Source organism: Carassius carassius, chromosome 27, assembly GCF_963082965.1.
Source record: "Carassius carassius chromosome 27, fCarCar2.1, whole genome shotgun sequence".
Lineage (NCBI taxonomy): Eukaryota > Metazoa > Chordata > Actinopteri > Cypriniformes > Cyprinidae > Carassius > Carassius carassius.
Window position 1 is genome coordinate 19,564,618 of NC_081781.1, and position 25,799 is coordinate 19,590,416.

The 25,799-nt window shown below is 38.2% G+C and overlaps 1 protein-coding gene across 2 annotated transcripts in view; it reads right to left on the reverse strand.

The window, feature by feature from the left end:
- Window positions 1–4,168: 4,168 nt before the first annotated feature.
- The window catches only part of LOC132106968 (ubiquitin carboxyl-terminal hydrolase 24-like), a 78,696-nt gene continuing 57,065 nt past the window's right edge, over window positions 4,169–25,799 (reverse strand). For both annotated transcript variants that reach the window (XM_059513088.1, XM_059513086.1), the window contains 39 exons: window positions 25,709–25,794; window positions 25,404–25,512; window positions 24,908–25,066; window positions 24,300–24,397; window positions 24,073–24,168; window positions 23,044–23,272; window positions 22,805–22,967; window positions 22,566–22,721; window positions 22,396–22,466; window positions 22,145–22,305; window positions 21,884–21,945; window positions 17,735–17,926; window positions 17,529–17,643; window positions 17,304–17,448; window positions 17,086–17,205; window positions 16,224–16,349; window positions 15,659–15,757; window positions 15,494–15,576; window positions 15,260–15,401; window positions 15,059–15,178; window positions 14,633–14,853; window positions 13,402–13,526; window positions 13,096–13,237; window positions 12,868–13,018; window positions 12,590–12,685; window positions 12,404–12,507; window positions 11,897–12,010; window positions 9,373–9,580; window positions 9,139–9,228; window positions 8,706–8,808; window positions 7,863–7,984; window positions 7,669–7,782; window positions 7,323–7,388; window positions 7,161–7,227; window positions 6,993–7,071; window positions 5,538–5,613; window positions 5,359–5,445; window positions 4,871–4,981; window positions 4,169–4,747 (listed from right to left, as the gene is read on the reverse strand). In XM_059513088.1, coding sequence (XP_059369071.1) covers window positions 4,685–4,747; window positions 4,871–4,981; window positions 5,359–5,445; window positions 5,538–5,613; window positions 6,993–7,071; window positions 7,161–7,227; window positions 7,323–7,388; window positions 7,669–7,782; window positions 7,863–7,984; window positions 8,706–8,808; window positions 9,139–9,228; window positions 9,373–9,580; window positions 11,897–12,010; window positions 12,404–12,507; window positions 12,590–12,685; window positions 12,868–13,018; window positions 13,096–13,237; window positions 13,402–13,526; window positions 14,633–14,853; window positions 15,059–15,178; window positions 15,260–15,401; window positions 15,494–15,576; window positions 15,659–15,757; window positions 16,224–16,349; window positions 17,086–17,205; window positions 17,304–17,448; window positions 17,529–17,643; window positions 17,735–17,926; window positions 21,884–21,945; window positions 22,145–22,305; window positions 22,396–22,466; window positions 22,566–22,721; window positions 22,805–22,967; window positions 23,044–23,272; window positions 24,073–24,168; window positions 24,300–24,397; window positions 24,908–25,066; window positions 25,404–25,512; window positions 25,709–25,794 — 4,671 coding nt within the window. In that variant the 3' untranslated portion in view covers window positions 4,169–4,684. The remainder of the gene's footprint in view (window positions 4,748–4,870; window positions 4,982–5,358; window positions 5,446–5,537; window positions 5,614–6,992; window positions 7,072–7,160; window positions 7,228–7,322; window positions 7,389–7,668; window positions 7,783–7,862; window positions 7,985–8,705; window positions 8,809–9,138; window positions 9,229–9,372; window positions 9,581–11,896; window positions 12,011–12,403; window positions 12,508–12,589; window positions 12,686–12,867; window positions 13,019–13,095; window positions 13,238–13,401; window positions 13,527–14,632; window positions 14,854–15,058; window positions 15,179–15,259; window positions 15,402–15,493; window positions 15,577–15,658; window positions 15,758–16,223; window positions 16,350–17,085; window positions 17,206–17,303; window positions 17,449–17,528; window positions 17,644–17,734; window positions 17,927–21,883; window positions 21,946–22,144; window positions 22,306–22,395; window positions 22,467–22,565; window positions 22,722–22,804; window positions 22,968–23,043; window positions 23,273–24,072; window positions 24,169–24,299; window positions 24,398–24,907; window positions 25,067–25,403; window positions 25,513–25,708; window positions 25,795–25,799) is intronic.

Sequence of the window (25,799 nt, forward strand, 5' to 3'; positions counted from 1 at the left end):
TATCAAATAAATACATTTAAAATACCTACCTACCTACCTCATTTATATAATCCACAGAAAAAAAAGTAGGCCTAAAGTTTTAAAACAACATACTGTAGGCTGAATAAAAGAATAAAACTTTTCTTTTCTGCAATTTGATTCCTACAGTATGCAAAACCTAACACACACACACACACACACACACAGGTGTAAACATTCAGTCTCTGTTAAAAAGCAGATACATTAATCAAGCATTATGCCCAAGCCTCTGGCATATGATTTGCATAATCAGATCGTTTACAAACAGGTGTAACACGTCATATGACACCGAATGACAACGTCATCGCTGCCTCAGTAAAGGTTTACCTGTACTTTTGACAGCCATTGATTCTTGCATTTTTCACACCAATAAAGCAGGTTACATAACTAATAAAAAAAGTATGTAATAATTATTGTAATATTATCATTATATATCATGGGCAAATAAATTTTTTTCCCTAAAAAATACGTTTTTTTTTCCTTCACTTGACTCTGCCAGATACAAAAAACAGCCTACTGCTTTGACCATATATGTATATATATATATATATATATATATATATATATATATATATATATATATATATATATATTGTAATGTTTTGCATATTTAATTCAACTGCGTCTCTTTTAGCTGCACAACAATACAACTATTCTGCCAATAGAGGACGTCGTGAATCTGTTTTTGCCTGTTTTTATACAGTCTGTGCATGGGTTTTGGTCAAAGTTATACTGTATACTATTTGGCCATCGCGGACGCGCGCAGGTGACGTAATAATGGCCTAATATTAACCTTTAATTTATTTAATACTGTAATTAGTAGACCTGTACTAAATTTGTAGCTAATATAACTATCAATATTTAGAAGACCTCAGTTTATAATATAATAAGTAGCCTATTGTTTTAATTTACTATTTAAATTCTAATTAAGTATTTATTAGTGATTTATATTATGTAAAATACTGTACAAACAATTGATTAATGAATTGTATTTTATTCTTCCCTGGAACAGACCAAATTGGTCTCAATTGGTTTTAGGTAGTCTGTTACTGGCTCAAGCTGGTTTAGTTATTTTTGCAGGTAGATTTTAAACATTTAGTGTCCAAAACATATTGGCAACCATTAAGATCCTTTTAATTCCACTACATGTGTGTTTTCTCACAGGAGAGGATTTCCTCTGAAGATCTGTTAGGTGTGAGCGGTCAGCTGCTAAAGGTTTGGCCACAGCTACAGCCCGCTGTCGTCACAGTTTCTCGAAAAACGGAGCAAGAGCTGGTGAAAGAGTGCAGGTGATTAGCAAACAATCTTTGTTTAGATTTCTCAAAAAAACAAAACAAACAAACAAAGGGTTAAAATCATTTTTATGTTTACACATATTCTGAATTGAAACGGAGGTTTATTTTCACTATTTCTGGCAAGAGCATTAACCCCTGTTATGCATGTGCACGGTGTATAAGAGTGTTATTCTTTTTATAAATGTATATTTTTATTATTCAGACTTCATGTAATGGTCTACTTCAGACTTGGCACATACAAAATCACACAGTCTGAAAAGTTGTGCATTCCAGTTTTCTTTTTATATCAAATGGTTTCGTCAAACTCTGAAGTACAAATTAAAATGTGGTTTTAACATGCATTAACAGATTCCTTTACACATCATACACGCAGCAGAAATGAATCAAAGAATCACCAGTTATTAAAAACTCTTCAAGCATCTTCAACCCTGTCCTGACACACAGCATAAAAATCACAGATCTACCGAGCAGTTGGTACAGCATCTACCGGTGTAAGAAAGATGAAAAAAAGATGGATTGAAGGGGGGAGGATCAGATTTGTAGATAGTTTTGACACACCCTGTTCACTCAAGTAAACCATATTTCAAAGAAGACTACAGCAATGGTTATAAACTGTAACCCCACCATATCTTACAGGCTCTTTTAAGATGAAATTAGTGTGATAACTTTGCAAATGTGCATATTTCAGCAAAATAAGAAAGATGCCTTATGTTTAGGCACTGAATTGATGAATTTTCCCCTCTATTGTAACTGAACCATGTGCCTTTAGTGCTGAAACGTTTCAAAATAATCCTCCAGTCATCCTAAAACCTATCTAACTAATCGTCCCAAACACTTAACACATCGGCTACAGTGAATTAGCAGTGAACCATTTACTGATTCAAAGCATGAAGGCAGTTGTGAGCACTGCAGCGTTTTGTTGACTATTAGAGGCCAAAACCAAGAGAAAGAGACAAAAAGTCAAAAAGCATACTGAAAAAGACTGCTTAAACCAGCCTTAACAGGTTTGCTGGTTTTACCAGGCCTTCGGGCTGACCATGTTGGAAAAATATAAAATAAAAAAACATGTTGAACCAATTTAAGATGGTCTGCTAGTTTCATCAGGTCTTCCAGCCTGACCAATTTTGAATTTATGTACCCAAAACCACTCTACAACCAGCAAACCAGACTGGCCATGGAAAACAACTACAACAACAAAAAACATGTTAAACAAGCTCAAGATGGTGTGCTGGTTTGACCGGTCTCCTACTCAGGGCATTCTTAAGTGTAAGTTCCCCACCCAAACCACTGTAAAACCAGAAAACCAGGCTTGCCTTTTGAAAAAACATGTTAAACCTGTTTAAAACAGTGCGTTGGTTTTATCTGGTCTCCCTGTCTAAGCAATCTTGAGTTTATGTTCCCAAAACTCCCCTAAAACCAGCTAAGCAACCAGACTGGCTCCGTTATCTTAAACCAGTCTAAGTTGGTTTGCTTCTCTTAGTTGCTCTTCCAGCCTGATCAGGCTGGTCTGTTGGCTGGTATTAAATGTTTTTGGACGCTAAACCACCTAAACACAACAAACAGCTGGGCAGAGACACCAGCATAAACCAGCGAAGTCCAGCAAATCCACTTAGACTAGGTTTAAGATTTATTCTATAAACCAGCTCCTCTCAGTGGTTACGGCCAGTTTATGCAATTCTTTTCCAGCAATAAAGTCTCTCACTGGTACAAACATGCACAGAAGCGTGTGAAAGTTGCGAAGAGCAGGTGACTGTGAGGTAAAAAGCAGCACTAACATTTGTGTGAGGTGGCATTGAGGTCCTTCTGCTGTAAACATTGAAGCAATGTCGCTAAGTGTTCTAGTCTAAATATAAAATGAGCAGCAAACGGCAGCTAAATCACCCCGCAGACTCCTTGAAAGCAGGACATCACAGGCTCGGCTCAAACAAGGGACCGTGACGCATGAGACGCCGCCTCAGTCCTCAAATGGCACTCTTGAGTTGAGCGCGGCCGAGCCATCCGAGTATTTGTGTGCGCGTTGTTATCGTGATCTCGAGTGGGTTCAGGCATTTGTGTAGCCCGACGTATCCACTGGTTTGTCTGAAGGCGAGGAGGATGTGAGCGGCGTAGGGGAGGAGTTGAGTAAAGGCACTGTACTACTCTGTGAGAACTTTCCTGTCCCTCCAACAACCTCTGTCTTTCTCTCTCCCCTCCCACATCACCCCCTTCCCGCCCCATCCTCGCCTTGTCATCATATTTGCATTGCGTAAGGCAGACTGAACGGAAAAGATGCAGATAAACAAACAAAAAAAGGAAAATTTGGCAAAATAAACCCTGAAAAGTGTCTTCACGTCCCTAGATCTTCATACAAAAGCAGCACGAGACAACATCAAAACAGATGAACAGAAAGAAATGACAGTTTTTCAATGACAAATTCTGCTGATTGTAGCACTCATTGTCTTTCAGGAAGAAGAAAAGCTAGTTGGACAGTAGCGTCTCTGTGTGTTGCATATGTGTCTCCGGACGCATCTGCTGATGCAATGTGTCTTCCGCCATAAGGTCTGTCCTCAATGTCCACCATCATATTTTTGTCTAGCACTTGCGTAAAAAGCTTGTGTCATTTGCTGCATGCTGTTCCTATCCAAGTAACTCAATGGACAGAGAGCAGCGAGGGATGTCCGTTATTGTCTCCACGTGATGAATTTCTCACAAACTGAATACAAATATAAAGTGCTTTAAAAAATACCAGCAAGAAAAAGGAAAAAAAAAAACAAAACGGTGTGATTATTTAACTCTCCGAGACTTGGCAAGTTTTTTTCGAATAAATCTGAGGCACCTCTCAAACAGATCCACAAAAAAATAAAGAAAATCAGTAAAGGATTCTTAAAAATATTATTTTACATTTGAAATTACCCTTATGGAACACATCTTTACATTTCTCATGAATAGTATCTACTTAATTACATTGGCAAATATGCGCTGACTGCTTTTAAAACACACCCCGTCTGGCATCGTAGTAGTAGTTCGGCATAAAAACGTCAAGGAAACAAACGCCTTCGTTTTTATTAAGTCCCACTGGTCTGACAGAACTCATCAAACCAGACGAAATGTAGAAATAACTTGCAAGACTTGAACTCTAATTTAATCTAGCCAGGTTTTAACCCCCCCCCCCCCAAAAAAAATTCCCAACCCCATATTCGCCACTGTTCACGTTTCGGACGAGGCGGCCCGAAGAGCGAACGCTCCGACCGGCCCTTTGATTGCTACTTCATTTCCAGTCCTTAGAAGATCAAATGCAGTTTTCTGATTGTCTTTTTAGAGCCACAACATCTCTCTGTCGGAGGGAAACTTTTTTTGTTGTTTTGTTGCGCAAAAACAATTGAGTTTTTGCGTTATGGATCCACATCTTCTAGATCACTTCTAGAATCGCCCAACATCATGGGAGATTCAGATCCCTGAGAGAAAGAGAGGTAGAAATGGTAAAAGAGTAAATGTAATTCTTTATTAAACACTAGTGTATTTTATCATGGAATGTAACTGATAATGGACTGCTGAATTAATGACAGACAGAGCTGTACCTGTCTGAGGCTTCTGTCTGAGTTCTCATTGGCTGGGCTGCCATCTGATCCATTACTGCTGCCGGACTGCTCCTTCTCGTTCAGTAAAGCTGTCGCATAAGCTAAAGTGTCCTAAACACAAAAACCAGCATTCACTAAACTTCACTCCGCAGTTCACATGCCCTCCTAATGCCTCATAAAACGGGTAGCTAGCTCTAGGTAAACCGTTTATTTAAAGATATACATCTTGTACAGTTTTAAGACAAAATACAAACTTAAAATCATTGTAATTAGCAGAAATGTAACTTTGTACTTAGCTTAAACTTTGAAATTCGTTTAAATTAGCATTTGTTTGGGGATTCAAAATGGCCTTTTCCCTTAAAGTGTTGTTAACTAAAAACTAATGATTCGCAAAAGTGTTCAACTTTAAATTGTAACGTTGAAATTTCCAGTTTGACAAATACATAATTTAAAGAATAATACAATGTGAAGAATTTTGAGTGCAGTACCTGTGCTGAGATGGTGCGCTGGAAGGTTTTAGCTGTAGACGTCTCGTTAGATACATTACTCTGAGGCGTCCAGTAGTGCTCAGACATCTGAAAGAGGAGAGCAGGGGAATTGAACAATGGATGTTATTGTGTGTGTATATGTGTGTGTGTGTGTGTGTGTGTATCTGTTGTCTCTTTGCCTTCTTCTGAAGCCACTGCACTGCCCAACTCCAGTGTCCTGAGAGCTCTTTAAAATAGTCCTTAGCTGGAGAACATCTATAACAGAAACACAATGTTTACATTTAACATCACTTCTGCCAGAAACACGGATATTGGAAGAAGAAAATATTAGACATGATTTATTCAGATTTCAAATAGCAATATACTACTAAACAGTACTAAAGTTACCAATATTTTCTACTGTACATGAAAATGTTTTTCTTTAAGTAGAATTAAGGGAATTTGACAATTACTAAAGCATGAAAAATCATTACATTTAACAGTGTTATTAATTTAAAACTTTTAAAATGTTAAATTAAAAAGTGAGTGTTTGATGACAGCAAAGGTAAATGTCAAATTTGAGGAAATTAGCATGAACATTTTAAAAATCCAATATCGACAGATACGAGTTAAAGGTAATTTGTAAGATATTTGCAGTAAAATATCCAAAAACCACTAGGCTAGTGTTATATATTTTTTCCAGCTGATTACTAACAATATCTCTAATGTTTTCAACTACTTGTAAATCATGAGAAAATTCCCATTCTAAACAGTGACACGCGGCAGTGCAGTCGCCTGTCAATGACGTTAGTTACCCTTAGTTACAGCCTTTACTGACTAAGAAACCACGTGACAACAATGTCGTGGACAAATGCGGAAGTAGTGTCTAGCATCCAGCAAACCACTAGCTTGCTTCAAGCGATTCCTTATTTACTTCTTCTTGCACGTTTTATGGTGGATTGTTACTTATTTATGGAACATAATTACTGTTTACCGTCTGCCGCTGGTTCTGTCGACAAGGACAGCTCCCGTAAACGTAAGCGTATGGGCCAACCAAATTACCCAAGAAGAGTTTGGGACAAGAGGAGAGAAAGAGCGAGGATCAATATCAGTGTTGCATTTTCTAGATGGAGAGAGCTTCACGACAAACTTCAACTAGAAAGAGATGCCGATCTCGCTTGTGTTTTACTCGACAGGTGAGTTGTTTTGATTCGTATATTTAAAGAAAATGTATGCTATTATAACGATCAACAAGATTAGATTTATAGGGCATACACGCCAAACGCGGGGCATCATGTCTCTAGACCCGCACGAGGACGCGTCTGATCTATAGTCTGATCACGTCTTTGCATTGACTTTGTATGTAATTTACTCGCGCAAATGCTTTATTGTTGGGTAGAAGACAACAAATCCCATCATTCCACGCTCCTTCTTAGCGTCATCATTGTTATTGTTTTGGTATTGTGCCCTCTAGTGGCAGGTCCTACAACCTGTACCTTTAATATATTAAAAATATTGTCTGATAACCAACATGGATGGCCCTATTATATCGTATATGTCTGAAAAACAATAGTATTATATACAATTACATCCATCTATGTTAACACCCATACTGATTGAATATTCCTAATTTGATCCCATTGCTCTACACTCACTTCTGTGCCAGCGTGACCAGGAACTTCACACACTGATAGCAACGACTGCTGTCCACATTGTTGCTCTGATGCATCAGAGCTGTGAAAGAACGAGAATCACATATAATCACAAATTAATTGAATCTTACAAACACTCACACTGATGGAACCGAATGGTATAGTTCTTACCCAAAAGGCCCTTTTCAGATTCAAATGCATATTTGAGCCTCTGAGACTGCAGAGGGTCCTCTATCATCTGACAGGTCAAAGGAACAGTGGTGTTACATGATTATAAACCATATAAACTATAACAATAAACTGTTTTCAAGACAGCACATGGCCATCACTCACCAGGATCTCTAAGAGCATCTGAAAAACGTTCTTCAGTTCGTGAGGAGGAGCCGTTTCCAGATGGTTCTACAAGTCACATGAACATGTCATAAGAAACATTGTTGTAAGTTTATTTTTACAAAAATGCAGGCAGGGATCAGCTCAACAACTATTTTTCTGCTGAGATAATTTGGGTTGCATATTGGCATTGTGGACATATTTTCACTTTACACAATATACCTACAAATGTTATACAACTAAATATTTTCCTATTAATATACGTACAATAAAATAATTCATTATTAAAAACAAATTATTAATACATTTTATTTATTCTTATTAGAATTTAAAATGTCAGGGTACCAACCTTGAGTAAGTGTAGGACTCCCAGTGAGAAAGGTTCATTACAGAATGAGCAATATGTGATCATCTCTATGAGAAACGACAATGGGCCCGACAACTCACGCATGGCAAACATCACCTGAAAGACACGGGACTCAGTCAGTAGTGTGCAATACAGACAGACAGAGACAGCAGAGAGAGAATGAGAGGTAGCATTACCTCCATGAGATACGCCTGCCCTTCCGCTTTGAAGAGCAGCGTGTTGATGTCTGGATGTAGAGACAGGAGGGGTGAAGATGGAGCCACCAGTCCTGAGGAAGCGTGCTTGAACACTCCTTGAGCTGAACACACCACAACAGTATTCACAAATCACCCTTACTTCACCCATTCATATCTAAACATACCGAAGTCTGCACTAATAAATGAATGCTTTATTCAACTTTGTTAATTATATTTAAAGTTGTGTATATATATATATATATATATATATATATATATATATATATATACGTATAAACTACCATTCAAATAATTGGGGTCAGTAAGATTTGACCAAAGAATACAGTAGAAACAATAACGTGAAATATTATTAGAATTTAAAACAACTTTCATTATGTGTGTTACATGATCCTTCAGAAGTTATTCTAATCGATTTGATGCTCAAGAAACATTCCTGCTTATTACCAATACTGAAAAAAAATGTGCTGCTTAATATTTTTGCTCAGTTTCAGGATTCTTTTATGAAAATAAAGTTCAAAAGAGCAGCATTCGTTTGAAAGATAAATCTTTTGTAACATTCTAAATGTTTCACTTTTGAAAAAATTTATAAATCCTTTCTGAATAAAAATATAAATTTCTTTCACAAAAAAAAACAAAAAAAAACCCTATATCAATTATAAAATGTATTACAAAGTATGAACTTTTCTTCTCATTGTTGTCACTGTTCTGTTTGTTCTCTGCAAACTGCAATTTAATTTTTTCTGTCATTGTTTCTATGCCCTCATAATAGTTTTCATTAATGATACTAACTTTGGCGTGTGTTCAGAAATCGTGTGATCTTACCCTCTATCCTCTGAGACGTGAGGTCTGTTTGCAGCACGATCAGGGCCAGAGTGTTGTGAAGATGCAGGAACTCTCGAGCCTGTGCCGAACTCCAGCGCCGGTGCTGAAACACAAAACCAGCAGAACATTAAACGGTATAAGTCAACATGTGCACCTAAAGGGACAGTTCACACACAAATTTAAGTTCTGTTATCATTTACACACTCATGTAATTCCAAACCTGCATGACTGACTTAGGAAGATATTTTGAAGAATGTTGGTAGCAGTCTTGGTTCCCATTGACTGTCCATACAATGGAAGTCCAAGGAATGAAAACTATTTGGTTACCAACATCCTGCAAAATATAGTGAGTAAATGGAGACTATCTCTTTAAGCAAGCAGTAACCCCAAACCCCAAACCCCAATATCCAAAAGCCATAGAACACTGCAGTACCTGGTTGTTTTGCCGGTTGGGTCCCAGAAGGAAGACAAGCATCCGACGACAAGCAGAATGTTTTAGCAGCAACTGACACGGCCCACAGCCCTAAAACAAATCATCAGTGAATAACTGTTCCATAGGTTCCTATGTGTGGCTTCAGAAGACAGAATATCAGTTGTACGGGCCACTTTTTTGTTTGTTTTTTTTGGAGCTTACTATCTATTTTCTTAATGACATCTCTGTTCTCACCCTCTGAGCAAAGTTACTGAAGAGGCTGAAGTACTGAGAGCAGTTCTTGCAGTTATCTGGGATGTCCTTATCCAATAAAGAGAGCAACATGTCCAAAAGACTGTCCAACCCAGCATCCTGGAAGTACAATGCACTCTCCAGTGTCTTCTCCAGGATGGTGGCCACCACGACACGGACCTCCCGCACGCTGCATTCCAACAGACAGATCCTACAGAGAGAGAAAATCATGTTCTTCATCGGGTTCACCCATTAACAATGTTAATTCAGTTGACCAGTTTTTGCATGAACATGTGGTAGGAGATGCTGGATGTTGGTGTATCTGAGCTGGTTGGGAGGTCTGTGGACACGTTCCCTGCAGAGCCAGTTCTATCCAGGGCGAAAAGTTTTTATAAAATTATGGCTCCAGGTCTCTCCTGATAAGGGAAACTATTTTTTGTTGGAAGTGTGTCAGAGTTGGATCATAAAACCATCGGGAACATTCCCTGGCTTCTGCTGAGGTGTTTCATGATAATCGGGGTAGTGCTAACATTCAATACGAACCAGACAATTGTATAGCAGGGCACAATGCCCTCACTTTACCCCCAATCTGGAGTACCTCTAGTCATGCTAGATCACGCTTACATGCTCTACACATTAACATCTCTGTACTGGCCCATACTTTAGGTTGACACAAAGCAGCTGTTGCTGTACCCCACATATCCTATTGATTTTCTGCGATACAGTTATGACCACACACTTACACTCACGCAAACACAGGTGTTCACAACAGTTGGCTTTGGGAGACCAGAGCACTAGCTAAAACAAAAGTGTCATCTGGGATTTCCATGCCTTTTTGTTTAGTTCTTATGGTAGAAACTAGTTGTACAAAGAAATATTTGACAAGTTAAATGTAGTGGCCTCAAAACATATTTGGATTAATATAGACTTAAATGCTACTTGGTTTGATATTTTGCAAAATACGTGTCTGATACTTTCAGGTGTCAATGCATTTAGAGCGGTGTGCAAAAAGAGCTAATCTAATTTTAAATAAGTTAAGAATGCAGCAACTGCAACCACGGTTGCACTTTTCTTCTCCCTCTTTACAATGCAAGTTTTTTTTACTAGTTTTTTTTTTACCCCTGTCATAATGATGAAATTTTCTTTTGAATTATGATGACGTCCATGACATGCGGAATCCCACAAGGCACAATTCTTGCACCGCTCTTGTTTAGCCTGAATTTGCTCCCACTAAGTCAAATAATGAGAGAAAAAAATTGCCTGTCAAAGCTAAGCTGATGATACCCAGATTTACCTAGCCTTTATCACCAAATCACCACAGACCCATTGACTCACTCTGGCAAAGCACGGATGAAATTAACAGTTGGATGTGCCAGAACATTCTTCAGTTAAACAAGGAGTTATTGCATTTGGAAACAAAGATAAAGTTTTCAGGGTGAATGTATACCTTGACTCTAGGGGTCTAACAACTAAAAATCAAGTCAGGAATCTTGGTGTGATTCTGGAGACAGACCTTAGTTTCAGTAGTTATTTCAAATCAGTAACTAAATCAGCATACTATCATCTAAAAAACATTGCAAGAATTAGATGTTTTGTTTTCAGTCAAGAATTGGAGAAATTTGTATGAAGATGATGCCTTTATAACCAGCAGGGTGGACTATTGTAATGGACTCCTCACCAGCCTTCCCAAGACAACCATTAGACAGCTGCAGCTCATCCAGAACGCTGCTGCCAGGATTCTGACTAGAAGCAAAAAGTCTGAGCGTAGTCCTCAGGTCCTTACACTGGCTTCCAGTTACATTTAGGAGTGATTTTAAAGTACTTTTACTAGTTTATAAATCACTCAATGAACAAAGACTGAAATATATAGCAGATATGTTCACTGAATATAAACCTAACAGAGCACTCAGATCATTAGGATCGAGTCAGTTAGAAATACCAAGGGTTCACACAAAACAAGGGGAGTCCGCTTTTAGTTATTATGCTGCCGGCATCAGATGAGATGTGCTAAAACATTAGTCACATTTAAATGCAGACTCAAAACTCATCTGTTTAGCTGTACATTTATTGGATGAGCACTGTGCGAACTGATTGAACTATATTTTATATATAATAATTTTCTATTGTTAACCGTTTCAAATTCATTTGAAACCTTTTAAATCAATCTTTAAACCATTCTCAAAGTTTTTAAATTCCTTGTTTTATTGTTGTGATTGTTGTGAATAAACATGCCTTGCCTATTAAAGTTACAAAAGTGATTTAGTCAAGAGCAGTGAGAGATTTTCTCTCTTCTGTTGTTTGATTAATATGAAAGACAGACAGCAGGAATATTAGACTGCTGTCACTTTAAGAGCTACCCAGTTAATTGTGTCTACAGGTATATTGCCTGCCCTTAACAGATATAAAGCTGTGTGAAGATATGTGTTTCATGTCTGTGTGCCAATATTCTAGTTAGTTTTAACATTTACTATACCAGTGGCAATTGTATTGGCAATAATGTGCATAGAGGGTTGGATTTGATGCTCACTTGATGATCTCCCGTCCTTCAGGTGCTACCAGGTAATGGACCATCCATTGACACGCCTCGCTACTCTTGGACAACAAAACCTCCACGGTAGCGATCCACTCCTCTGTGTCCACCCTGAGAAGAAAAGACGTCAGAGTTCCAACACTGATTAAAAAAACAGATAAAAACCACAAATGGGAGACTTGATTAATGAGATACTGACTGAAAAAAAGATCATTTTTATGGTTTAAAATGGTTTAAACTTTTTTTTTTCATTATCAAGATTTTGCTCATATTTTAAGCACTTTCACAGTGCATTACAAATGAAGTTTATTTTAAAGGATCAATTCTAATTAATAAATAAATGTTTAAAAAAATATTTTTCATTATTGAAAAAATACTTCATTTTAATTAAATATAGTATTTGTTTTCCACCACTAGTTCTTGTCTTTGTAATGGTTTAACTATAATAACATTGTGTGAACATGCCTCAAGTTTTAAGGATTGTAAACAAAAGTATCATCCCACCTGAGTTTCTTTTTGGTACGCAGGTACGTGTGGAAGAGGAACTGGACGGCCAGCTGCAGGCTGGTTTTGGCCATGGCCTGATATGATGGATGCTTTAACTTTGTCTGAAAATAAGTATAAAGCTGAAATTTGAGTACAGGGGATATAGCGCACTATAGCGCAAGAGGCTGAATGCTCAGAGCTTACCGCGTTGACAGAAGCCAGAGACAGTGTGAAGGTGAAGTAATCACTGTTGTAAACGTCTCTGTTCTTCATGAACTTCAGATTTTCATCTCTCACCATCTACATATCCAAAAAAGTAAAACAAATCTCAATTTGTTAGAACTTTGCGAAAGCAACAAAATGTCTTAAATACTATGAATAATATAATTAGAGTTACTGTATAGTATGATGTTGTCAGACCTGGAACATTTTTTTTAGTCACATTAGAATTGCAATGCATGAAAAGGCCTTAAAATCGCTACCTGATAGATCCTAGCAGGCATCTTTTCCACAAACAGACCCTTCTTCTCTCCTTTCTTGACCAAGCGTGTGAGCAGGGTGAGGCGGTCATTGTTGGCCCTGGGTGGCCGTGGGGAGGATTGGGGTGAGATCTCTGGAGATGACGGGGCTGACCTGAGGTGAGGGATTGTGAACATTAATAAGTGTATCCACATTTACTCGTTTATGCAGGAAGTAAAACGCTAACTTACAATGAGAGATCCTCTGCCTCCTGTCTCATGATGCTGACTCGACTCTTTTTGGGCAGAACGGGGGAGTTCTGGTCACTTATGCGCTGATAGAACAGCATATAGGCGTTCCAGTATCTCCGCCGCACATCCGGGTAAGGGTTCGCTATAGCATGTGAATACAGTGGCAAAATGTTAATATCATATAAACATGAGTGATAATGAAAATTACAATGTGAAATTTAATCCATGTAAGACTAAGTTAAGATGAAAACACTGGTGTACTTGACATATAATTGATATTCATTTAAAGAAATATTAATAACTTACATTGGTCATAAACTCTGGGTCTGTACTCTCCTCCAAAACACTCGTACTCCAGAGTCTCATCGTTCATGTCAAACTCTTCCACAACATTGTCATTAAACTTATACCAGCGTCCTCGTGAACTACCCCTAAAAGAAAATAAAGCATTGATATTGCAGACATTGCTTAGCTCTGCTTGGTCACCTAAACGTTCCTTCATTCCCTCAAAAAACGCACCATTTTAAAGCACCATCATGCTGGCAAGCATCTGGGACAGTTTAAAGCTCTCATAAAAACACTCTTGCCTAAAACAGAAGCATGTCCCCCAGAGACCCATAAATACTCATACATACACACACACAGAGGGGCAAAAGACCTCCCAGAAACATGTTTCAGATATTGTACGTTTGCTGAAGTGTGTGGGTGAGAAATAATTGATATTCCAAAATCAAACATTACTAGTAAATACAACATAAAAAGTATAAAACTCAATCGTTGTTATAACATAACACTTTCCAACAGGGACACCCACAGGTATAGGTATGGAATCGTTTTAGCATGTTAAAGGGATACTCCACCCAAAAATGAAGTAAGCAAGTAAGTAACTCTGTCAAAGTCCAGAAATAGTCCATCCTAAATATCTTAAATTGTGTTCCGAAGATGAACAGAGCTTTTACAGGTTTGGAATAACATGGTGACAAGTGATTTTCATTTTGGGGTGGAGTATCCCTTTAATGGATATGACGAGGTTAGGGTGTATGGTCTTGGTGGATTATATCTGCCACATGCTCCTGCTGCTGCCGAGCAAATATGGACTTGCTAATGCCAGTGGATATACAAACATGCGTTGTGAACATGTAAGATCTGATGCTGCAAGCATAAAGAGAAATAAATCCCATAGCAGGTCTAGACAGGTGGAGCTGGGGATGTGAAGGCTTTCAGCAGGTTTTGAAGCAGCAGCGGCCAATCAGCTTGTGTCATGCAGTAAATAATGTTATTAGCAGCAGACTGCATTTAAAGGATCTATCAGCCTAGAGTTTCATAACTAAACTAGATGCAGGTCCCTAGATACTACTCACAAATCCCAGTTTGGTGTAACTTTGGTGTAACTTGTAAGGTCTGATAAGAAGAGGTGTGCTACCATCTTCCAAGTCATCAAACTGTCTCCATTAACTAGGGACAGCAGGTAAACACCTAGCAACCTCCCAGAAAACCCCACAAACACGTTAACAGACACTATCTCTTGCCATCTCACCGGCGGTCTTTGATGAATGAGTAATAGTGTCCTGCATGGGCCTGTCCGCTGTGGACCACCACTCCCACCAGTTCGTAGTTCTCAGAGATGGTGACCTTCTTCCGAGGTGATCCCCCAGATCCAGCCTCGCCCCCTCTCACGTTCTCTCCATGATCTGCACTTGAATCCTGACGGGCCATTCCTGACACCGTGTACGGCTCCATGTTCAGCACCCAGGGGAACTAAAAGTGAACACAACTTATTGAAGTATATGCAAATCAATTATATATTACTATTCAAAAGTTTGAGGTTGGTAAGATTTTATTTTTAAATGAGCAAGGATACATTAAATTGATCAAAAGTAAGATTTTTGGTAAGTTTTTAGGTGCAGGCCAACACTATATAACAAGTGAACCTAAGCAGAGGTGACGCTGCATATAATCTTACTCTGATCTGCTCATCGTATTTGATGGACCGGCCACTTTCCCAGTCAAAGCCAAATCGCATGAGGTGGATGACCAGCACGCTGGGCAGAGACTTTATACAGGTCCGCTTCACAGTGGTCCGCTGCAACACAGAATGTGTGAGTACAAAGTACAGCTGTATGTCCCTTCAGTTCTTTAAGAATGAAAACACATCAGACTGTACCTTCTCTTTACATTTCTCGCAGTAATAAGCATTGCTGCCATCCAGGACCTCTCCTCTGACAAACTGATCGAGGGAGATCTCCAGACTTTGACAGGATGTCACCCCCAAGTTAAGAGCCATGAACGTCTCCTCACGCTCATACCTACAGAGCAAACCCGAAAACAAACTCAAGAAGTCATGGGTTTGGAATGATATTTGAGAGAGTAAACAATGAGCTGATCCTTTAAGGCTTACCTGTGTGGGCAATCTTTGCATATCTTCTGATCAGAGAAAATGCCCTGGAATGTGTTCTTGAAGATCTGCTCTCGACCGATTTTCTATAAGGGTGAAAATGAGGAGAATTGAAGACACACTTCACTTGAGCACTTGAGTATGCAAGGGACTTCAGGTGAGCTGTACCTTTAGATGTTCATCAAGCTGATCCACCAGACTGGTGAAGAACTCATAAGCGTCCTGCTGTTCTCGCACATATAACTCTTTATTCCACATCTTAAATATCTGCATCAAGACCAACCAAGAGATAAGAACAATGAAGTACTTCATTTTCATTAATAATAAATAAATATTAACTTACATCAAATATTGATATAAAATAATATACAAAACAAAAATATAACATAAAAAGCCAATATTTCCCATTTGTTTAAACTGTACTAAAATAGTACTAAAGTAACTAAAACTTAATAAAAACTTTAGACACATATATATTAAAAAATACCACAATAGAGTGCATTTTAAATCTTCATGACTTTCATATAAGCATCTACATTTAATATCTTTTTACTTAAATTCTCTGGGGTATCTGATAAACTACAGATAAAATAAATGCTGTTTTTAAACAGGTTTCTCATCTGGCATCAGAAATCTTTCTTTAGTATTTTATACATTTGGCAGCATTTATTCCAAATTTAGTTCACTGTGTGCATTTCAATAGTTCCAGAGATATCATAACAGTGGATCTCACCTTCCAGAAGTTTTCAGGTATGTAGTACTGTAGTTTGCTCTCCATCAGGTGACCAAACAGAGACTGTACCTGACAGAACACACTCTCCTCTGGGTTTTCAATGTCATCTTCAATTGACAAGACAGCCTACAACACACACAAGGTTAAAATTGTCACCGAAACCTATTATAAAAGACAAACATCTTAAAGCATGATTTAAATTTAAAAAAAAAAATAATCGAATAAGTAGGTTAAAATATTAGTATAATAGTCTAATGTCAGTAATATACTACCACATAATTTGTTTTTATTATTATCAATGCTGAAAACGGTTTCCTGCTTAATATTTTTTTGGAAACTATTACTTGTTTTTACTATTAATTATTTTTTGATGAAGGCGATGAACATAATTGATTTAAAACCAACAATACTTTGACACATAAATGTCTTTTCTGTGCTTTTGATCAATTTAACGTGTCCTTGCTGAATAAAAGTGCCAATTGCCACTTATTACATCAGTTATGGGTTACCATACATGGCAAATGTCACGACTTTCACTTTTTCTCTTTCATAGGTAGAAGGAAATAATTGTGCAAATGCTTTTAAGAAAATATACTAAAACTAGTCAAAAACCAAAAATAAATTTTCACACACACACACACACACACACACACACACACACACACACACACACACACACACACACACACACACACACACACATATATATATATAAAGACATTTTAAAACAAACTAGGTCTTACAAACACACAAAGCAATACAACAATTAATACTTGATCTACTTCACTCCTATTACTTCAAGGTTAGGGCATCACCTAGTGGTCTGCTAAACTTACTTTAGAGATAAAAGAGCAACGTTTACCTCAGGCAAACCAGGCTGCATGTAGAGCTGCTGGAACACTGCATTCATATAACAGGTCGCACCTCCGTTCTTCAGTCCAACAAACCCAGACACAGAGCGACTGTCTACAGGAGGAAGATACTGACAACACACACACACACAGTGACACAGGAATGAACACAAGTACATCTGTTAGAAGTTCTTCTAGCTGAGATTTAAGGAATGGTGAAGGGACTCACGTCAAACTCTTTGGTGAGAGACGGGTCAGACTGGTGATGCATGGACAGCAGTTCTTTAGTGATGAGCTGCAGGTTAGTAAGAGAGCTGTCGGCCAACATGACCAGCACCTCGTACGCCGCCAGACGACTGCTGACCGTACTGCACCTGAGACACAGACACAATTACTAAAGCTAGCTGAAGCAGCTCCCTTATCAATGTTTTTAAATGTACGCATTTCCTCTTACTTTGGGTGAAAGTCGTGGATAGATGCTGTAGTGCTAGATGAGCTGTCACTGTTCAGGATGATACGAGACGCTCTGAACAGGAAGTCGTCCAACAGCTGCTGGATCAGAGAAGGACCTGCAGCACATTAACAAGAAGATCCGTTTAATTCACAGCCGGCTCTCCATATGCATGTCACGCGGTCATATTTATCTGGAAAGTGGCTGACCGAACTGCTCTTTCTCACTGCCGCAGAGGGACAGCAGGGTTTTAATGAGGCGCAGGTGTCCGGCCAGCAGGATGTTGTCAGCCTCGCTGGTCTCCAGCTCGTTGGTCCAAGTGGGCTCGAAATTATCAAGCCAGCTCATCTCGTCCTCCAGCATAGCCGCAGGACCAATCTGAAGCTGCTCCATTTCTGACGCTGAGAACATGAAACGTATGATGCTGAGCTTTTCTAAGGGACTGCACAGGACTAAAGCAAGTGACACTCATTTTAAACTTACATAGAAGGAACAAAACAGGATTGAACAAATGGCTGAGTGAATTGTTCAGCTGCGCTAATAAAATATTCATAAGTCATTCATATGTCACTGGTCTCTCCTAGTAATAAACAAAAGTTTTTTGTTTTGTTTTTTACTGAAAATGTAAATAATTGTATATATAACACAATTTTACCAATTTGCCCTTTTCCCAACTTTTTTTGGAATGTGTTGCAGCCGTCAAAAAACAAAATTTGTTTTGTTCAATAATTATGCTGGTCAGTGAAAACTTTTGAAATCTTTTCTTTGTACTTTTGTAAATTAAATACAAGTTAAAGATAGTTTACAAATCATAGATTCTTGATTTTATTGTATTTCACAAACGTCCCAACTTAATTTTGGTCATTGTTTATTCTGCCATGCTGTAGAAAGAATGTTTTAAAGAAAGTTATTTTTTATATATTTAAGTATATATATATATATTTTAAGGGAAACAACAGGGCTGCAAGTAAACAAAAATATCGGACAAAATGTTTTCGCAATTGAGTTAGTTAATAACTACAATTAAATTTTACTACAATGAACTACAATTTACTATTATCTAAATTACAATAATCAAAATTATTATAACTTTTAATAATCAGAAAATAAATATTCGGAGACCAAAGCATCTTATTCATGAAAACTGACATTTACAGGTGCTGGTCATATAATTAGAATATCATAAAAAGTTCATTTATTTAACTAATTCCATTAAAAAAAGTGAAACTTGTATATTATATTCATTCATTACACACATACTGATATATTTCAAATGTTTATTTCTTTTAATTTTGATTATAACCAGGGCTCTGAACCGGTTCAAGGAACGAAAACGAAAACCGGAAACGAACGAAATTTTGACAGGAACAGAACCAGAAACAGAATCAAATTTTATAGTTCCGAACAAAATAGAAAATTCGAAATGGCTATTAACCGGTTAATAACGTTATTTTATCGTTACATTTAATATTTGAAATCTGCTGTCAATGAATCACGAATTCCGGTAGTACAGTATATGCAAATGTGACGCAGAAACGAGGGAGTGAAATGTCCGCTCAACTGTGAACTCATCATAGGCAAGTCGCAATGGCAATGAACCACCCTTAGAGTTTATCCGAGGATAGTGTAGGATGAATTCAACAGATCACACATCTGCAGCACTTCTGTGAATGGAGAAAACTGAAAAACGAACCCCTATAGGCTTACATAAAAAGGAATATAGGCATATACACTAAATATATTTCACTTAAATCATATTGACAGATTAACGAAACGAAAGAAAAAGTGTGCTAAATTACGGTTCATTGTGACACGTCCCAAAGTTTTCAGAAAGGAAAACGAAACTGCAGAGAGGAGTTTTCTTTATTTTGCAAAAGCTTTGTAGTTTTAATTATTTTGCAAAAGCTGACAGCTTTGAATAATGTCGTGCTTCTATATAATCAACCAGCTTTGGTATGACCATCGCGCTGACACAACATCATTTTGCTTTATTAAAGCCTGTTAATTGTCAAAATAAAATAGAGTTAAAGAAACAAATAAAAAGTTAGACTGCTCCGTTGTACAACATATTGCGTTCAGAGTGACCGCGCCTCACTTGTGCTGATAAAGCCGATTTGAAGGATGATGTTTTATGTAGATAAAAGTACAAACACTATATAATAAATCATATTTTAGAATCCAGATACGTCGGGAACATGGAAACATTTGGTTTCGTGCCGAATGAGAGATGCAGGCATCAGATTCAGCTTAAATTAATTTGTTTTTGGATTGACATTTTTATAGCCTAAACTTGTTTTGTTCTCGAGAGAAACTAATAGCTGTTTTTATAATGTTTGTAAACAGTTTGCTTTAGACTACAGGCATTTTAGCCTTCATTATTTCATAAAGTAATAGGGCTAATAAAATGCAATGCCGCAACTTTAGGTTGTTTTTTCACTTTCAAAACGCAATCTTTCATCCTTGTTTTTTTTTTTTTTTTTTTTTTTTACAATGCAGCAAATATTTTTTAAATATCTTAAAAAAAACTTTGATGTCTTTAAAGTGTTGATAGATTTTTTTTTAGTAGCCTACATTTGGCCAAAATCTAGAAAAGATGACTAACAACAGCGGGTTATTGATTGACGTTAGATCTCTATTTTTTATTTTTTAGTAAATAAAACGCTGTACTTCATTATTATTACATTTCTATTATTGTAGGAGTGAAAATTAAGGTTAAAATTAATGTTCTATAACTTTAAATAAGATATATAAAGGTAATATCGTGAGAACAGAGGCCTGCGAGTAGAATCGTGGGAGAGAATAGTCTGCGCGCAGTTATGAGAGGTAGAGAGAGAGAGAGAGAGATGACGCACACTGTGTAATCAGATGTGGCTAATTCATAATGTTCACCTCTTCTTGTTTAATAAATCAAGTGTTATGATCCGCCGAGCTCCCTGTCGGTGTCCTCCTTCCAACAAAGCCAACGACCTAACGCACGGTAAGAACTGTAAAGCCTGCATATAGAAACGACGCGCGTTACATTATTATTATTATAGACACAATTTTGTTTTAAAAAAATAACGTTATTAACCGGTATTTTTTCCACCCGAACCGGTTTTGGAACGGTAATAATTCAGAGGAACGCAGGAACAGAAACGTTAAAATATCGATTCTGCTCGGAGTGAACCGATTGAATTTTCTTTTCGTTTTCAAGCCCTGATTATAACTGAAAACTAAGGAAAATCCCAAATTCAGTATCCCCAGAAAATTTGAATATTGTGAAAAGGTTCAATATTGAAGACACCTGGTGCCACACTCTAATCAGATAATTAACTCAAAACACCTGCAAAGGCCTTTAAATGGTCTCTCATTGTAGTTCTGTAGGCTACACAATCATGGGGAAGACTGCTGACTTGACAGTTGTCCAAAAGACGACCATTGACACCTTGCACAAGGAGGGCAAGACACAAAATGTCATTGCAAAAAAGGCTGGCTGTTAACAGAGCTCTGTGTCCAAGCACATTAATAGAGCGGCGAAGGGAAGGAAAAGATCTGGTAGAAAAAAAGTATACAAGCAATAGGGATAACCGCACCCTGGAGAGGATTGTGAAACAAAACCAATTCAAAAATGTGGGGGAGATTCACAAAGAGTGGACTGCAGCTGGAGTCAGTGCTTCAAGAAACACTACGCACAAACATATCGAAGACATGGGTTTCAGCTCTCGCATTCCTTGTGTCAAGCCACTCTTGAACAACAGACAGCGTCAGAAGCATCTCCCTTCAAAAAGGACTGGACTGCTGCTGAGTAGGCCAAAGTTATGTGCTCTGATGAAAGTAAATTGATCATTTCCTTTGGATATCAGGGTCCCAGAGTCTGGAGGAAGAGAGGAGAGGCACACAATCCACGTTGCTTGAGGTCCAGTGTAAAGTTTCCGCAGTCAGTGATGGTTTGCGGTCCCATATCATCTGCTGTTGTTGGTGCACTGTGTTTTCTGAGGTCAAAGGTCAAACAGCTGTATACCAGGAAGTTTTAGAGCACTTCATGGTTCCTGCTGCTGACCAACTTTATGGAGATGCAGATTTAATTTTTTCAACAGGACTTGGCACCTGCACACAGTGTTCTTAATTGGCCAGTAAACTCTCCTGACCTTAACCCCATAGAAAATCTAAGGGATTTTCCTTAGTTGTCAATTATTATCATCAAAATCAAAAGAAATAAACATTTGAAAGATATCAGTCTGTGTGTTATGAATGAATATAATATACAAGTTTCACTTTTTGAATGGAATTAGTGAAATAAACTTTTTGATGATATTCTAATTTTATGACCAGCACCTGTATATGATAAACTAAATTTGAAAATAAGGCAGAACACTCACTGGTCAGGTCATCCAGTAGTTGGCAACGCAGGTCAAAATACTCTGTGCATTGTGAAAGCAACCTAAAAACATGATCATCAGTTTAGCTTAGTAGATATTTAGAATTTCACAGCAAGTCTACACAGTGTTTTAATTACTTTTTGGGCCTGTTGCAGTAAGAATTTCATTTAGGTCTCATTTGCCATTATACACTTAAGAGAAATAAGATTTCTAAATGGTCTTCTAAGAGACAAAAATAATCATGTGTTTAGTGTGTCGGACCTTTGGTTAACACCCCTCATGATGCTGGTAGGGGACCAGAGAGGAAGTTGGGCTGTCAGAACCACCTTCAGCAGGAAGAGGTTGGGCTTCTGGAGGTCAGGGTACGCAGAGGTGTCTGACTGACTGAGAGTGTACAGCTGATCACACGCCACGCGTCGAATCTGTGAACAGAGGAGCTCAGATCTTTAGACTCAGAAGTCATAGTTAAGAGACCAGTTTAAATTTGTTAGGACTACAACACATTCACTGACCTCTCCACTGGACGACCCCAGCAGAATATCAATGATGAAATCATTCACAGAAGGCAGAGTGTAAAATGAAGCTTGAAAAAGAACAGGAAACAAAGAGATTGTGTAAGTGTTTGGATTTTTGACTTTATATGTTTTGACTTTATTTCACATCCTAGTATTTATTTTCTTACATAGCTGTTGGCAGCGTAGCTGAAGGCAAGTGACGAGTAAAGAGAGTGCTTCTCGAGAAATAATAGTGTCTTTGATAGACACACACAGCTGTTTGACACATATCCCAGCCTGCAACGTGGTGGCCTCTCCCTCACTGCCCGAGCTGCAGTTACTTCCTGCAACACACACGAGCAAAAACATTTAGAGAGACGCATAAGTCCGACTAGAAGACAGACTATAGTATCGTTTAGAGTATCACCTGTGCTGCTGACCCTGCTGCGGACACCAAAAGGGAGAAGCGAGTTTGTCGTCTCTCTGATTGGCTGGCTGCTGCCAACAAGGTCCAATCGGCCTGCAGCTGCCGCCCAGGTGAGCCTCATGAAACACGTCACTGTGGATGTGAAGTCCCCCACCTCCATTGTCTGAAATGACAAACCAGTGAAGTCAGATAGGGTCGGAGATGAATCATTTATTAAAGCATGGGATGCGCTCTCGCACCTGTATAGCGACACGGGCGGCTGGCATGATTTCTTCCACTCTGATGGAGGATCTGTCAGACATGGACACCTGCCTGTAGGAGGACTTCTCTGGAGTTCCACAGACGGAGAGCTGGCGGCCGCTCTGCCGCCCGGCGTTACGAAACGGCCGAGAGGACAGAGTGTCCAGACCTTCCTTGCTCCACTCCTCATCAAGCACACTAGGCATAGCCTGCCCTACCAGCAGGAACCTGCAGGGGGAGACAAAGAGCGAGTCCTATAACAAAGGCTAAAGTCAAAAGTAAGGCTGGCTGATATGACCTAAAATTAAACCTTGTTTAATTGAACAATTCATTTAGATTGCGATTATTAAACAATTAGGGATGTAATTCACAAATTTGATTTCACGATTCGATTTTCTCAATTTTTTTTTTTTTTTACAAAATGAGATCAGAAGACATTATAGGGTGAAAGAAAATGTGTCCTTTTAGGCTATCGCAGGATGCTTCATTGTGAAACTGAAATATAACAAAACTAAATTTAAATTTAAAACAAACCCCAAATAAAATAAGTTACTCAAATAAAATAACTCTTTTCATGTCTACAAAACTAATGCTTTGTCTGTGCTCTTTCCATTTAAAATTAAAAGCAACCACTGCATTTTAATCATGATCCAAACAAAGATGCAGCTTGCATGCAGCATGAATAGTTTTTAATCTAAATTCGAAATTTGAAGCAAAAACAGAATTAATTTTTTGCTGTTACTAAAATAACAGGGAGTGGAAGCACTGTCAAGCAATGTGCACGTGTCTCACAGTGCATATTCTGTGCAATGAATTCTTATGAACAATGGAAATATAGCTAAAGGTCTATGGGAAGTTATCAAAGACAGTTTTTAATTTACATCTGCATCAATAAATGACCCAAACAGAATACAATGGTCTTTAAAGCAATATCATTATGCTGCTCATCACTTGAAGTGCTGAATCCAGTAGACAAAAAAGAGAAACAGGGAAAGAGAAGACAGCCAGACTGATAAATGAGACTGCACCTGGCAAGCTGCAGGCAGATGGAGTAGACTCCTTGTCTGGTCTCGTAGTCCACCTCAGAGGGGATGGAGTCTCTCTGCATGACGTTAACCACCAGACTGAGACAGAGAGAGAGAGACAGAGAATGCACCACAGAGATAATTAATGAGTAAAATACACAGCCACATTACGACTGCAGAATTACCAACATGAGGAGCAGTGTAAAAGCAGACAGAAAACAGACGGCTACCTGAGACCTCCCGCTTTGAGGAAGTTCTCACAGAAAGATTTGACACTGGTCTTGGCCATTTCATCATCAGATGTGGGCATCAGCTTGGAGCTCAACACCTGTAAGGAGGACAGGGGTCAGGTGTGGGAATATAGAAAAAGCCTAAAAATGATTGTTCTCTCAACAAATGGTTTTATTTGAAAATTCATTTTTATAACTTCTGCAACTCTGTTTCAAAAATGTGGGAATTTATCTACATCGGTATTAATTTCCTAGCACTAAATATAAATAGATATTTGGGAAAAGCAACTTTGTATTTTACTATGTATTTATATTTTAATATATTTTAAAATGAATTTGAATTTCCAGCAGCCATAACTGTCCATTTAGTGTGACATGATATTTTACAAATCATTCTAATATACTTATTTGCTGCTCAAGAAAAAAAGACACTTATTATTAATGTTCAAAAGAGTTGTGCTGCTTAATATTTTTTTATGAGGAAACTGGGATGTACAAGTCGAAATAAGAAACAAGGCTGAAAATAAATCTTTCAATCATCTAGATAGTTTGGGACCGAATGTTGGTTTCTAATTACAGCTATGGGTCAAGAAAAATGATTTCTATACCTCCAGGTTATAGAGCACTCTGAATGTAGACATGCCAGGGGCAGAGGAACGAAACAGAGACTCCAGGATGGACGCTGCACTCTGCTGGTGCTGCTGTTTACTGGACAGAGATGGAGACTTTGAGGCCTGAGAACCAGACCCCAGTGTAAACAGAGTTTTCTGATGGAAGAAAGAAAGAAAGAAAGAAAGAAAGAAAGAGAGAGAGAGAGAGAGAGAGAGAGAGAGAGAGAGAGAGAGAGAGAGAGAGAGAGAGAGAGAGAGAGAGAGAGAGAGAGAGAGAGAGAGAGAGAGAGAGAGAGAGAGAGAGAGAGAGAGAGAGAGAGAGAATTATTTATGGTCTGCTAGATTAGAGGACAATGTTAAAGTGCTCAAAATGCGGAGTCATTCAGGTCGTGTTCAACTTTGACTCCGTTTCACTTAAACTACCAGTCACACCTACTTATTCTTTACTATTATTAAATTGAACTAGCTAGAAAAAAGAGTGGCTTTCAGGTACCTGGTGACTCCAGACGCTGGACTCTTTTGGCACAAAGTTATCAAGGGCGTCCTGCACCTCTGGGTCAGTCGGGATAAGCAGCAGCAACTTCCTGACACGCAAAGTTATTCTGGACAGGAACAAGGTGGACACACAGTTATTACAAGTCAAATGAAATCACAAAATACACACAACATATGCCCGCATATTGAAAGGAAAAATCAACCATTAAATAAATAAAGAAAAAACAGGATAACTAATAATGAATACAGTTTTGGGGTTAACTATCCCTTTAAGTAATTGCATAATTTGCATGGGTTGTTTACCTGGGTTCCTCCAAATTGGCGAGCTGATAAAGCATCTCAAAGACATTACACACCAACGCCATGACCACACCAGGAAGAGATTTCTCCTGCA